This window comes from Miniopterus natalensis, chromosome 2 (assembly GCF_054644295.1).
Source record: "Miniopterus natalensis isolate mMinNat1 chromosome 2, mMinNat1.hap1, whole genome shotgun sequence".
Taxonomy (NCBI): Eukaryota; Metazoa; Chordata; class Mammalia; order Chiroptera; family Miniopteridae; genus Miniopterus; species Miniopterus natalensis.
In genome coordinates, this window is record NC_142082.1 from 113,902,843 (window position 1) to 113,918,531 (window position 15,689).

The window sequence follows — 15,689 nt, forward strand, 5'->3', positions numbered from 1 at the left end:
TCGCCTGGATCCTAGGTCGACCCTCAACCACTGACTGAGCCACGCCCAGCCGGGCTGTGGAAGTATTTAAATTGCAGATATTTCTTTCCTAAATATTTTAGTGTGCATCTCTAAAATCAAAACCTTTCTTTTACATAACCACAATAACTTTATTACACCTAATAAAATTGACAAGAATTCCTTATTATTGTATTATGTCCAGACCACATTCACATTTCCTTAGTGGTCCCAGGATCCAGTCAATGACCCTGCATTGTATTTCAATGGTACGTGTCACAAGTCTTTTTAATATAGAATCCCTCTTTTTTTCCTCTCTGAAAAATGTTGACTACTTACATGACTATCAGCTTTTTTTTATTCTGTATAATTTTACTTGTTCTTCTATCCATTGTATACTCAAGTCACCTTGGAAGCCTTGATTATATTCAGGTTAAACATTTTTGGAAAGAATACTTCATAACTAATGTTTTTTGCTTTATAAGTGATACTTTATATTGCATCACTTCAAGAGTATCTGGTAGTCCCATGTTTCATGATAAATACTGTGTTAATAGAGAGATATACTATTATTAAGTGATTTTAGTTAACTGTTTGGAAAAATTTTGGTACCATGCAGATAAATAATTTTTCACCAATTCTCCAATAGCTTTAGCATCCACTGATGATTGTTGTTTCCCAACTCAATTATTTCATTAGAAGTTGCAAAAATTATGATTTTCTAGTTATATTATGCTCTCTACATTTGTTAGTAGATGTTCTTTTGTAAAATGAGCTTTCCCTTATTACCCCAGGCTATTTGGTTATCATGAACTGTTGTTCCTACTAGAAAGGAAAGATAATATAAAATCTTCATTTTTTTCTCTTAAGGACCAATTTTCAGAACACAGAGTTGTACTCTGTTTCTACTTGTTCCTGTCCCACACTCCACTCCCACTTTCTCTTTTTTAAATATCCTAACAGACTCACACACTTTTAAATATTCAGTATGCTTTAAGAGTTGTAGTCATTGTTCTTTTGTCTCAACTTTGGCCTTTAAAGCTGTCTCTTGTGTCCTTTTGACAAGAATCAATTAGTCTTTGAACCAAGCTTCAAAGCTTAGTTAGTTTTCCGGCACAATAAGATGTCCAGGATTTACCTTATATACTTTTTATCCAGACTTGGAATAAGCTATTTCTCTAAAGAGTCTGGTTCTTTTTAATGGGGAAGGGATTTAGATACCAAAAAATTAGTCACTAAGTGTCACTGCTGTTGGACACATTAGGAAAATATGTATGTATTTAAACCATAAGTTCATATTGTTATTATCAACTCAAATTTAACATTATAGGGTAAATAAATAGTATGGAATTTTCAGTAACCTTTGATTTTGTACTTGTGTTTCTGTTTTCTTACCTAGAAATCTCTATTAAAGTAACATTAAATCTAACATTAAAATAATTATTTTATCCTACAATATTCATATATTAATTTGAAAACAGTAATCTTGTATTAGTTTTATTTTTTTACCCTCACCCGAGGATATTTTTTCCATTGCTTTTCAGAGAGAGTGGAGGGGGGAGAGAGAGAAAAACCAATGTGAGAGAGACACATAGATTGGTTGCCTCCTGCATCCACCCCGACCAGGGCCCGGATGGAGCCTGCAACCCAAGTACGTGCCCTTGGCCGGAATCGAACCTGGGACCCTTCAGTCCATGAGCCAGCGCTCTAACCACTGAGCCAAACCAGCTAGGGCATCTTGTATTAGTTTTGTTTTTTGTTTTTTTTAAAATATGTCTTTATTGATTTCAGAGAGAGGAAGGGAGAGGGGGAGAGAGAGATAGAAACATCAATAAGAGTCATTGATCAGCTGCTTCCCGCACGCCCCGGACTGGGGATGGAGCCCAAAACCCTGGCATGTGCCCTGACCAGGAATTGAACCTCAGTCTCCTGGATCCTAGGTCAGTGCTCAACTGCTGAGCCACACCTGGCCGTGCACTTGTGTTAGTTTTAATAGTGACAAAACACTAAAGATGTAGTTTAAAATTTCTTTACATTTCTTATTTTCTTTTGACTGTCTCTTACTAAGGGGTTACATATTCTACACTAACTTCAAATAATTCCCTTCATATGGTTGTTATACATTTAATATACATTTAAGCTCATTTGTTTTCAATTTTAGGGATTACTTTTGCTCCTTTTTTAAAAATTGAATTTTAATATAGAAGTATTTGCATGTTCAAAAGATACAGCCAGAAAAATCTCTCTGTATACTTTCACCTCCCCTTTCCTGTAGGTGACTGATTATCCTTCTAATGTTTCCTTTTGCAAATGTTAACAAAGGCACAAAATGTTACATGCTATATTTACATCTGATCTCATTATATAGCTTATTTTAAGCATGTGTATGTTCATTTGACATGTCTAAATTTACATAGCCCCATATAAACAGGAGAATTCAAAGTAAAATTAAAATGAACGTGAGTTCCTTACCATATCTTCTTGAATATGGTAATAGGTGAAATTATTATGCTAATAAACCTGTTTTCAATGTAATCTTAAAGCTGAATCATGATGGAATAAGAAACCTTTGAAAAATGAAAGCTATTTTTATTTGGACATATAATAAGAAAATTTTGAGACTTAAGAAATGTTTTTGTTTTTATTTTTATATTAGATTTTGTAGAATATACTTTTCTTGGGATATTACAAATACAGCTAGTGTTTGAGATAGAAGGGGAAAAGGAACTAGAATTTTTTTCCTCTTCAACCTGATTGTTCAACCAGGATTTTTTAAATTTTCTGCAACAATTGGGAAACCAAAAAAAAAGAAAAAGTAATTTTTAAAGGGATCAGAAACATAACTTCCCTCACCCTCCCCAAAGAAAAAGTGAAACCGAATCTCAAGGGTATTGTAGAATAGTGTATACTTATTTACATGGAGAAGAGAAGTTGTAAAAATGAGACCTGAAACACCATTACAAATTGTTTTTCCTTATTACTCTACTTCAGAATGAATTATAACTATAAATTCTTTATCTTTTTCACTTCATAAAATTGGTTGTTCTATGTACTGCTTTTTTACCAGTTTACTTTGAAGAGAACTGAAAGTCCAGACATTTCTTTTTGGTGTTAATACTATGCCTTTGAATTGTGACTTTTTATAGCTGTGTAGTTAATGAGTAGAACATGAACCAAGTAACTTAAAAGTTTTTATATTATTTATTACAGATAGCTATGATGGAGAGAACTTTTTTCTCCCTAAATAATGTTTCCTTTCTGTGAACAACAACAAAATATTTTATTATACAGTTAATCATTGTAACTATTAGAAGTAGAGATAGCTAAGCTGTAAAGGTTACCTGTGGCAATGCTAATTTTGCCATCCAGGTGTCAAAAGGGAAGTGATTTTTTTAATCTTATGAACTTTAGAAAAGCTAGGTAAAGATATAGTCTAACTGATGCATTTCCTGCTGATTTTTTTTATTTTGCTCAAAATAACTGAATTTCATTTTACTATGACAGGAGTTATAAAAGAATTCACTTTATTTTTATTATGATTAAACATTTCCAAATAACATGATTTTTTATATGAAAGAAATTAAATTATTGCAATATTTTTTCTTACATGAGAAATCTTATTTTTAAAAACTATTCTAAAATCAGTTTTGCTTTTGGTTGTATTATCTTTCTCAAAAGTGGCTAGTGCCTTACCAGAAAAAACAATATACTAATTTAACTCATTGTATCCTTATTTATATAGGAGATGGCTATTTTTAAGATTGCAGCTCTCCAAAAAGTTATGGATAATAGTGTTTCTCTGTCCGAACTAGAATTGGCCAATAAACAATACAATGAATTGACTGCTAAGTACAGGGACATCTTGCAAAAAGATAATGTTCTTGTTCAAAGAACAAGTAACTTGGAACATCTAGAGGTAAGTTTGTGTGATCCTCAAACCCTGTGATATCAGCCATTTTTTCTTTGTTGATATCTATAAGTGCAGAATGACTTCTTGCCAACTTTATTCAGGTCATCTTCCATAATTTAGCTGAATCAAACCTCTGTCCACCAGGAAATTCAAAAAGAAAAAGGAACATGGAACAGATAGAATGTTATAATCACAAGACGAAGAATCATTAAGTACCCATCCCTTTCTCTTACCTTTCTTTCTGGAACAAGTTATTCTTTCACGGTCCCTGGCTTTTCTGTTGCTTGTGGTAGTTGTAGCTGAGAGTGGATGTGATATTAATGGCTCTTCCCCGGCCATGGATGAGCTTGGCAAATTCCCATTCTTTCTTATGGTAGAGGTACAGAAGAGCAGGATGAAGTAGCATACGTTTAATTCAAACAGTGAATATGGCCTAGACTCTTTGGCTGGTTAACATTTCTAGCCACTTAACTTCCATACCTTTTACAGTAGGCAAAACAAGCTCCTGATTTGTTCATCAGAAACAGGGGTTTATGTCTTTTGGCTTATTATTTGTTCTCTTTTATGATCTTCTAATGGAGTAGAATGAGATAGACTTCTATTAGCTCAAAAGCCTTTACTTGCTTAGGGGGACACATTCAATAAAACAAAACATTATTCTCAATAGCTTTCAGTGATTCCTATAAAATCATCTGAGTCATTATTTATTAATACTAACTAGAAGTAATTGTAATCAGTTTACTTTTTACTTTTTTGCCAAAGAGAGATGATCACATTTTTATAGAAAATTTTAATATTTAGATGTAATTTTTTTTTCCATTTTCCAGGTCCTCTGTCCTCTCTATCATTAGAAAATTAGGTATGAAATCTTCTGTAGATAACATTATCAATGAGAAGTTTTAACTATTTTATCTATTTTCCCAAAGAATATTTTTTATTTTTTTCTCAAAATTTAAAAAATTTTGTGTTTGTATTCTATCTCTTTCTCTCCTTTACTTCTCATATCTTAGTTATACTTCTGAACACATATCTACTCCTCTTGGCAGTGTCTTCTTTATTATCATTACTGTGGTAGCCATTATTCATATCCCTCTCTCCAGTGTTACGTCCTACTTACTGCCGCTAGCATGATAATTCTCAGTGTGAAGCTGACCATGTCACTCCCGTGCTTAAGCCTGTCAAAAGCTGCCAGTCATGTAAAGAATAAAAGTCAAGCTCCTCCTGTGATTAGCCTTCACTTACTCTACTTCATCTCCTATAATGCCCTAAGGAATTTCACAATGTGTGTTGTAGAAACTGAACTACCAGTTTTTTGCAGTACAGTGTTTTTTCTTACATATGTTTTTTTGTACACGCTCTTTGCTATATCTAGAAAGCCCTTCTCCCCTCCCAGTTCATCTGCTCAGTGCATTTCTATTCATGTTTCAAAACTTTGTTCAGAGTCCCCTTTTCTTGGAAGCATTCTTCATAGAACAAACTCACTCTGTCTGTCTGTATTAGTTCTATATCCTGTACCTAGTTCTACTGTTTATATCACATCATATTATATGTGTTTCTTTGTCTGCAACCCTACTGGAATATTAGCCTCTTAATATCAGGAACTTGCTTAATTCGTGTGTGTGTTTAGTACCTCCTGTCTGGCAGAGTTAGAGCTAATAAATGTTGCCCTCAGACGGTGGTTAATGATGTAGAGCCGAGGTGCAAAGATCATCATAGATGGTGATTAGGAAATCATAAATGCCTTTTGAGAGTAAAGTTACATGAGAAAAGAGGAAATTAAAATTGAATTTCCAAATTTTAAAGAACAGGCTGGGTGATTAGAAAATATAAAAACTGAATAAGGCAGTAGAAAAACTGGAAGTTTGCTAATAGAAGAAAGAGAAATAAATATGTATTGAATTAGAATAAAGAGGAGGATTTGTTTTGTTTTATCACTTTTTCTTTTTTTTAAATGAAACCAGTGAAATTTGAAGGGAGAGGGAAAGAAACTTTAGAGACAATAGGGAGAGAATGGTTAATGATCAGATTAGAGGTCAGAATGGTTATAAGTGAGGGTGCAATACCAGGACAGGGGGATGAAAATAGCATCTGGAGCAAGACCAGAGTTTTACTTTGAAAGAGTCTGAAAGTAAAAGAAAAAAAGGGGTGGAAAGATATTTAAAATACCCCAAGCCTTTGTTTGTTTTTCCCTTATGTATTTACAGTATCTAGAACTGGGTTGTAATTGTACGTGTTACTAAAAGGCATACTTATTCTCTTACTTGCTTTTCATCAGAACATTCTCTTTTTAAAAAATCTCATTATTCTGTGTTATTCTTCATAACTCTTACTACCTGACATTGTGTTATATATATTGGATTATTTTCCATCTGTTCCACTAAAACTCAAGTTCTGGGGTAGAATTTGATACCTTTGAAGTCCAGTGCTTAGAATATCTGGCATACAGTAGTCATTTTATCTGTTAAAAGAAAGAATAAATGAACTTAAAATGTATTTCCTAGCCAACTCCAGCAATTATGACTCCAGCCTGACTTCTCAGAGCTGTCTTCTACTGTGTGAAGTTCCTACTGTACAACTCCTGTTTCAAGGGAGTCTCAAATTTAAAGTATCCAAAATGAAGACCCTATGTCTGTTTCTTTCATAGTCCTTCCTGTTTCAATATATGCCCTATTATCTACTCAGTTAAGGCAGATACCTTAGTTATTCTCTAGTCACGTTCTTTTTGCTATCATTTTTATTTCCCGAATGTAATTAATTCACACGTGTCCTCTTCTCCTTCTTTACCACTATTACCCTAGTCTAAACCAGCATGGTCACTCATCTGGACCTTACAGTATCTTCCTGCCTAATTTCTGATTTTTCTGTTTACCTCTTTATTCTCTACTTTGCATCCCGGAATTGTTTAAGACTTCCACCTTAACATCTTTACATGGTTTCCTGTTACTTATTACGTTAAATTCCAGAGCCTCACCTTGACATACCATGCCTTGCCAGTAGAACCCTCTCTCATCTTTTTGTTGTTGTTATTTTTTTTCCTTTTTTTGTTTGTTTTTTATTTTTTAATTTTTTTCTCTTTATTTTTTGTGTGTGTGTGTGCCACCCCGTTATCTTTCCAACTTTATCTTATTCCATTCTTCACTTTATTTTTTCTCATGCTCAAGTCCTCTAGCATTTCAAAGTCTTCCCTGCTTCAGAGCATCTGGGTTCCCTAATATATCATTTCTTTCCATGGCTGGTTTCTTGTCGAGACTGGCCCCTTCTCATATCTTAGGTTTCAACTTAAAAACCACCTCTTCAGTGGTTAATACCTTCTTTAACCACTCTGTCTAGATATGCTTCCTTTTATTATTCCCTGGGTCCATATTCTGTTTCTTTCTAGATCTTGACATTCTTATGATTTTTTTTTGTTTGCTTACCTGCTTACTGCCTGCTGTCTTACACCCTCCCCAGCTCCTGCCACACATACATACCCACAGGCACCAAATGGTTAGGCCTTTGAAGGCCAGAGTGTTTTCTGTTTCTTTTCACCATTAATATGCAACACTTGTCACTGATGGCATTCTTGGGATGCTCGGTAGCTGTTTGTGTGAATGAGGGAGGTAAGCTCTAGTGAGTGAAGGCTATGAAGCTGTGAGTATTCTAGATAGACCAAACTAGAATGGTAGCAGCTAGGGCCACATATTTGATATACAAGATTTTGATTATTGTTAAATAATGTTTTATATTATACATGTATATACCTAATGTGTGAGAACTTCTAATTTTGTAAAAAACAAAAAACCAAATTGTAAGTTTTAGGAGATATTATATAAAGTTAAGACAATGTCATTTTTGTGGTATTAGTCTGAGTTATAATGTGTTTTCTCAGTGATGTTTCTGTTTTATTCAGTGTGAAAATGTATCTCTAAAAGAGCAAATAGAATCTATAAATAAAGAACTAGAGATTACCAAGGAAAAACTTCACACTATTGAACAAGCCTGGGAACAAGAAACTAAATTAGGTAAGTACTATGATCCTGATAACATAAAATGATTAAGCGCTAATAGAGAATATTTTTCATTTAAAATTTCTTTTCTATACCAGATGAAAAGGAAGTATTTTGATAAAAAATGAACTCTCTAACAGTTTAATTTAACTGGCAGTTGAATATCTTGGACTATCTATACCAAAACTTGGTTTTCAGTTATAAAATTAGACTTGTTCCAAATAAAATCATATATGTTAAAACAGCATTAGCTGTTTTGAACCCCAGTCAAGACTGGTGATAATTTTGAAATACCTATATTTTAGTGACAGTATTATGAATTCTTTCACTATGTATAAGGTTATATTAGGAATAGATCATTTGATATTTTTAAATTAAAAGATCACTATAGCATCAAAAAATTAAATTTATATTACCCATAGTTCCACTACTATATTATCATTTTTGTGTAAAATATGGAAAGCTAGTGATGTCATCATTAGAACACAGAAAGTGTTCTAGTTACAGTGCTGTAGTGAACATCTTCATGTATATCTAACAGATATTATTGTCTTGGAGGGTATAAAATCTTTGTTGATCCTGATAGGGTTTTCCATATTAGTTTTTCAAATGGTTACCTTAGTTTATAGCATTTACATCATTTTATCTCACTAGCATTAGGTTTTATAATTTTCAAATAAATTTGCTGCTATGGTTAAGGTGTTTTCATGGGTTTGTTTTCTAGACCTTAGAGCTCTAATGCTGTTCAAGGTTTCTCTTACTAAATAGAGCTGTGTTATTATATTGGAAACTGAGATATATAGTTTACCAGAGGCCTAACATTGGGAAGTCTAAAATAAATGACTTTTAGAAACGTAGTTTTTAATTCATTAAAAGATTTTAAATGAATTGCCTTCCATGTAGCTTCTACATGAAAGAAGATATCGTTTAAGATATGAAAAAGGGCATTACATAAAATATTAGTACGCTTTCTGTTTATTTTACCCTATTTCTTTTTAATAAGATCTGAATTCCTTTAGAAAATTCTTAATTTTCCAATACCTTAATCTCTCCCATCTATGGGTTTATGTCATAGAAGTTTTAAAAGCTTTTCTTATTTTCTGTTGCTTTTAGATCTTTGTTTAAAAGTGTCACTTTATTAGCTTCTTTCATCCAGGAGTTTGTTGGTGTTGGAGCAGTGTACACTACCCTCTCTCTAAGACAACTCCAAACGCAAAAACATACAGATGGCTAATCTGCAGCCCCTGTGACGTGCCTCTCTTCATTGTCAGAGTTCAGCACAGAAGTGAATGGGGAAGGGGTTTTATGTTCTTTGTATATTTATATTTAGTGCAGTTTTTTTTCTTTCATTCATGGTGTTTAGGGTTGCCTGAATAAATCTCTATTCCATAATGGACTGATGTACTAACACTTTTAGCTTCTTTCAGTCATCTGTTACTGTTAGTTATTTGATCACTTCTTATAGTAGCTATTCTAAAATCATATATTTAAAGATACATACAGAACAAAATGAAGTACTTCTTAAAACTGGACCAGACACCAACCAGTTTTTTTTTTGTTTTTTTTTAAATATGTATGTGTGTATATGCATACACACACACTCACATTTCTTTGAACAAGTTCAATTATAGAGCTCAAGCTTATGAAGCTAGAAAAATAGGAGGGGACATTATTGGTGTGATGAATCACTGCTTAGTTCCTTAAAATAATTGATTTCATTGAATATAAAATTAATTGATTCTCCAAAAAATAACACTATACCAAATTTTAATTTTTTCCTGGAGCATGTCAGTTATGCAAAGCAAAAGTAATAGTTTTCTTCTATTCAAATAATGACTAAGTAACTAATGGTAATTCTACCTGATGCCTTTTCATAGTAAATGGTTTTTTATTTTCTTCTCATTTTATTTAACCACAGATTTTATGTCCAAAGACAAGTCATACAAAATACATATATTATATACATATAATATATGGAGATTAGGGTGTAATAACCAATACAATAATTTAAAGTATTTTATATTTGATGTTTACAAAGGCCAGGATAATACTCATGGTTAAAGAAGGTATTGGGTGAGATCCCTAAATCCTATAGCTTCATATTTTGCTTTCAGCTTGACTCAGTGAGACTTTAAAATAAAGTCATTGCACTTATATTCACAAAATAGTGTTGTTTTATTGAATTGCTTCTTATATAGTTTATCCCTTTTCCGTTAACAAAATATATTTATTTACCCTTTTTTGATTCTCTGCGTGTGACACCATCTACAGTATACCTTTTACATTTCAGTAATCCCATGAGGAGTAGATTTTATTATCATTTGATTGATGAGGGATGTAAGTTCCAGAGAGATTAAATGGGATAGGCAGCAAATAGACGGGAAGTAACAGAGCTATGACTGGAATCTGGATGTGTCGTAATTCAGAAGGCTCGTGTGTTATCCATTGAATGTAATGTGTAAAATATCTGGAATGTAATTTTGATAAGAACAACATAAGAGTGACTTAAATATTGTTGTATATAGGAAATGAATCTAACATGGATAAGACAAAGAAATCAATAACCAACAGTGAGATTGCTTCTATTTCAAAAAAAATTACTATGCTGGAGATGAAGGAATTAAATGAAAGGCAACGGGCTGAGCATTCTCAAAAAATGTATGAACACATAAGGACTTCCTTAAAACAAATGGAAGAACGTAACTTTGAATTGGAAACAAAATTTGCTGAGGTTCGATATTGTCATTTTTATCATGTAATTAGGAAATAAGTATTAGTCATGGTAGATGTTGTATTATATAAGAGGTTTGTTTGTATCTCTGATGTAGCATATTAATGTAGTACTTGTGTTTTTTGTGATGGGTTAAAATAAAAGATATATTTTTAAATGTTTAGAAAGAAAGCAAATATTTCTGTTATTTCTCACCAGCATTACATTATTAGATTTGATATGGACAACTGGTTATTTGCTTAATAATGGAATTGCTTTTCACTATCATGCATTCATTTAACAAATATTTATTGAGTGCCTTTTTCATTCCAGACACTGTATAGGGACTGAAGTTATAGCAGGAAACAAAATATTGCAAACAGTAATCTCTGCTCTCAGGCACTTTATATTCTAATAGGAGGTTTAAGACTTTTTTGACACGGTCAGAATTATTAAAGTATATGGTAGTAAATACAATTTACCAATACTGAAAAATTTATGATGAAGTAACATTCTTGTAATGTTTGTTTGTTTTACCTTGAGAATTAGTATAATTTTCAAAGCATGGTATCGTTTTGTTTATTTTAACTATCACTAAATATAAAGATTTTATTAACTCATTTAGATTTATTTACAGGTGATATAATTGAAGTAAGATATAATGAGTATACTGCATTTCTAGCAAATTAAGGCTATCAGAGATTTTGCTATTATTAGATTGTGAGTTGCCTAGCATTAATGACTTTTGGGGGGTTGGCATATAACTAGAATTGGCATTATTTGTTCCTGACTCTTTCCCTCCTTACCCTTTTCAATCTATTCTTAATACTTCACACTCAATTCAATATCTGGCTTTATGCAAAGTAAAGAAGACTGCAGTACGCTAAAGCTAAATTAAAATGAAAACCTCTCTAAAAACTGATATATGTGAATATTTTTGTTACTTTTTCTTAGCTTACCAAAATCAACTTGGAAGCACAGAAGGTGGAACAGATGTTACGAGATGAATTAGCTGATAGTGTGAGCAAGACAGTAAGTGACGCTGATAGACAACGGATTCTAGAATTGGAGAAGAATGAAATGGAACTAAAAGTTGAAGTGTCAAAGTGAGTGTATGTAAACTTTTTGGTCATTTGATTAAATGTGTCTAATTTGTCTTTAAGAAACCTAATTATAGTTGCATAGGGGTAATATTCTTAGTGGAAATTAATACTGGTTTCTTCTTATTTAATTTTAATTTTTTTTTTTAAATATATTTTTATTGATTTCAGAGAGAGGAAGGGAGAGGGAGAGAGAGGTAGAAACATCAATGATGAGAGAGAGTCATTAATCAGCTACCTTCTGCGCAGCCCCTGCTGGGCAGGTGCCCTGACCAGGAATCGAACCACGGTCTTCTTGATCGTTGGTGGATGATCAACCACTGAGCAACGCCAGCCAGGCGATACTGGTTTCTTTTTAGAAGAACATGGTTAAATAATATGGACTAGATTGATTTTTTTTTTTAAATTCTCACCAGAGGATATTTTTTCCATTGATTCCTAGAGAGAGTGGAAGAGGGGGGGGGAGAGACAGAGAGAGAGAGAGAACATCGACATGAGAGAGACACATCGATTAGTTGCTTCCTGTACATGCCCTGATGAAGATGGGGAGCCTGCAACTGAGGTACATGCCCTTGAGCAGGAATCAAATCTGGGACCCTTTGGTTCGAGGGCCAATGCCCTAACCACTGAATCAAACCGGCCAGGGCTGAGCTAGGTTGATTTTTAACAGGTATAAATAGTAATATTGAAGAGGAATTCACTTCTCAAGATTGACAGATTTTCAGAATCCAGGAATAGTATTGTAGAAGGAGCTGAACTGGAAGTCAAGACCTTCTGAGGTCTAGTTCTTTTACATAGTAAACAGTCTTTGGAGGGAAGGACCATTTATTTAAACTTAAGTTTGTTCACTTTATTAAGGCAGAAATAGTACCTCTTTCTACCTGTTTAGAAGGTTGCTATAAAAATGTAATGAAGCATTCAGATTTTGATTCAGTTTTGGATATATACTCTGTATACTGCGTTAGGTATTAAACATGTATTAACTCATACAATTACACTTACTAATCCTGAAATTACAGTATTATTTTTATTTTACTTGTGTAAACAGTTTATTTGCTTAGCACAAAAATATATGTAAGGTATAAATATTATGTTCCAGGTAGATGTGTATTCATTCTCCTTTGTAATTATGTGTTGTTTCAGTGGAAAAGTGTGAGGATCCCACTTGGGGTGGTGAACACACAATATAATAAACATGATATCTTACAGAATCGTACACCTGGATTATATATAAATTCATTAGCCATTGTCACCCCGATAAATTCAATAAAAAATAAAAATTAAAAATAAATAAATAAATAGTGTGAGGATCCCTGAGCTATCTATCAAGTACAAATAATAGTAAAGAGGGTCTTAGGACCTTCCCATAGTTATAACTATTTTCTGGATCTTTGATGTCCTTTTGAGTATATCAGTCATTTCCAGCCATTTTCACTGTGAAGGACTCCTTGTTTTTATTCTTCCTCTCACCTCATGGACCTCATCTTTTGAAATAAACTAAGTTATATTATTCATTTTATTACATTTTAATTAATCAAAACTTAGAGAACTGTCAACGAGAGCTTCTAATCAACATGAGGAAACCTAACTTATCTGTCGCACTGAAAAAAAATTATTCCAACCTAGAGTAAAATGCGTTTTACTTTACCTGTGTAATCTTATCACAGTCATATAGGAAACTTAATAAATTACCATCAAGACCCCCCTTTTATTGTAAAAATATAATTCCTTTCACATTTCTGATAAATCAAAACATACATTAATACACCTAGAGAATGTAGGAATTTTAAATTTCTGTATTCTTTTTCTATTTTCATCCTCACTCAAGGACATGGTTAGAGAGAGGAAGAGAGAGAGAGAGGGAGAGAGAAATATCCATCAGTTGCCTTCAGTACACACCCTGATCGGGGATCAAACCCACAACCGAGGCATGTGCCTTCACCAGGAATTGAACTGGCAACATTTTGTTGCAAGGAATGAAGCATCAAACAACTGAGCCATTCTGGGTGGGCAATTTCTGTATTCTTAATGTACAATTATATCAAATAAAGCAACTTAATACTTTATTCTAGTTATGCCAAACTATGACAATAAGTGTCTTATGACAAAAATGTGGGAGAGGAGTACTTTGGCCACATGCATTTGGAAAATGCTATATATGTATAGTTTCAAATAATATTTCACTTTAAAATTTCTCAGATCACTTAATATGATACTATGTATTACGAATTTTCAAGGGGGAGGGATGTTGGGAATGAAGTTTTTTCATAAAACATGCTATACTCTCATGACATTACATTTCAAGAAACAGTTTAGGAAACTTTGCTTTAGCATCTTATACAAAGAAGAGATGCTGGAATCTAATGGCTTTTCCAAGGTTCTGTAAATTTGAAATCCTGGTATTTATTTACTTAGAAAATGTACCTAATAGCTTCTGAAATATTACTTCCTAGACTGAGAGAGATTTCTGACATTGCCAAAAGGCAAGTTGAAATTTTGAATGCACAGCAACAGTCCAGGGAAAAGGAAGTAGAGTCCATCAGAATGCAGCTGTTAGACTATCAGGTAGGTACAGTATTGTCTCTTCTATATAGATTTTTTCTCTTTTCTAAATTCGCATTAGATATTGGGATGATTTTATAGTTTTAATTAGAGAATATATCAAATAGAAGCTCCTGTTCTTGTTAATTGTAACCTGATTAGGTTACAATTTAATTTGAAATACCATTCATAATACAGAAAAGCATCTAAATGCCTATAAATGCATCGTGCTGACTGCTGATCAGAGTTAGTAAGGAAACATAGTAAGTCTTTCATAACAGTATTTTCTTTTGTAGATTTATGTAGCTTTTCACATATTCTCACATTATGTTCTTTTAGAATTAGAAAGTCACATTGTCTATTAGTATTATGCCATTTTATTGTTTACATATGGAAGTTAAAAGAACACACCATAATATTCCAGCTGTTACTTAGCCAGATGCCAGATTTGGATTTTACATGTTTAATTCTGGCTTTTTTGGTGTCGAGGTTCTTTTTACAGTTTTTTTTGTAATTTGTATTAAAGCAGGGTTAGATTTTTGTAGGATCTCATGTAGCACACTTTTAAATTTTATTTAGTAAATTATGATATTAAATCCATGATCACTTTCATTGGAAAACTTGAAACTTACTACAAATATATGTATTTTTTATATTAGGCACAGTCGGATGAAAAGGCACTAATCGCCAAGTTGCACCAACACATTGTCTCTCTTCAAATTAGTGAGGTTACTGCTCTTGGAAAGTTGGAGTCTCTTACATCGAAACTGCAGAAGATGGAGGCCTATAATTTGCGCTTAGAACAGAAACTTGATGAAAAAGAACAGGCTCTCTATTATGCCCGTTTGGAGGGGAGAAACAGAGCAAAACATCTGCGCCAAACAATTCAGTCCCTACGACGCCAGTTCAGTGGAGCTTTGCCCTTGGCACAGCAGGAGAAGTTCTCCAAAACAATGATTCAATTACAGAATGACAAACTGAAGATAATGCAAGAAATGAAAAATTCTCTCCAAGAACACAGAAATATGGAGAACAAAACAATGGAGATGGAATTAAAGTTACAGGGGCTAGAAGAGTTAGTAAGCACTTTAAAGGATGCCAGGGGAGCCCAAAAGGTAAAACGTTCATTTTTAACTTCTTTATTTCCAGAAGAGTTATGTAATTTTAAGTTCTTAATATGTGCCTATATGAAAAATGTTTACTATATGACCAAAATTCTAATTTATTAATTTAGATTTTATAAATTAGAGGTTTTGCCAATATGAATGCCTGTTTATAAAAATAAAATGAGACTCTTCGAAGCAGTGGTTTTAGTAGAAATGCTTAGATTTTAAAATACCAAAGAATTTAAATACTCTAGAAAAGTTTATGTATATTAATTAAATACTAATTATAATTATTTTTAAACATTATAATGGTTATCAGATGAATTCTACTCTTTGTAA

At 32.8% G+C, this 15,689-nt stretch overlaps 1 protein-coding gene across 2 annotated transcripts in view; it reads left to right on the forward strand.

Annotated features, from left to right (window-relative positions):
• Nucleotides 1-15,689, forward strand: part of CEP290 (centrosomal protein 290) — an 85,435-nt gene that overhangs the window by 34,245 nt on the left and 35,501 nt on the right. For both annotated transcript variants that reach the window (XM_087814506.1, XM_087814505.1), the window contains 6 exons: nt 3,740-3,913; nt 7,797-7,908; nt 10,419-10,624; nt 11,558-11,709; nt 14,157-14,268; nt 14,904-15,359. In XM_087814506.1, the coding sequence (XP_087670632.1) occupies nt 3,740-3,913; nt 7,797-7,908; nt 10,419-10,624; nt 11,558-11,709; nt 14,157-14,268; nt 14,904-15,359 (1,212 nt within the window). The remainder of the gene's footprint in view (nt 1-3,739; nt 3,914-7,796; nt 7,909-10,418; nt 10,625-11,557; nt 11,710-14,156; nt 14,269-14,903; nt 15,360-15,689) is intronic.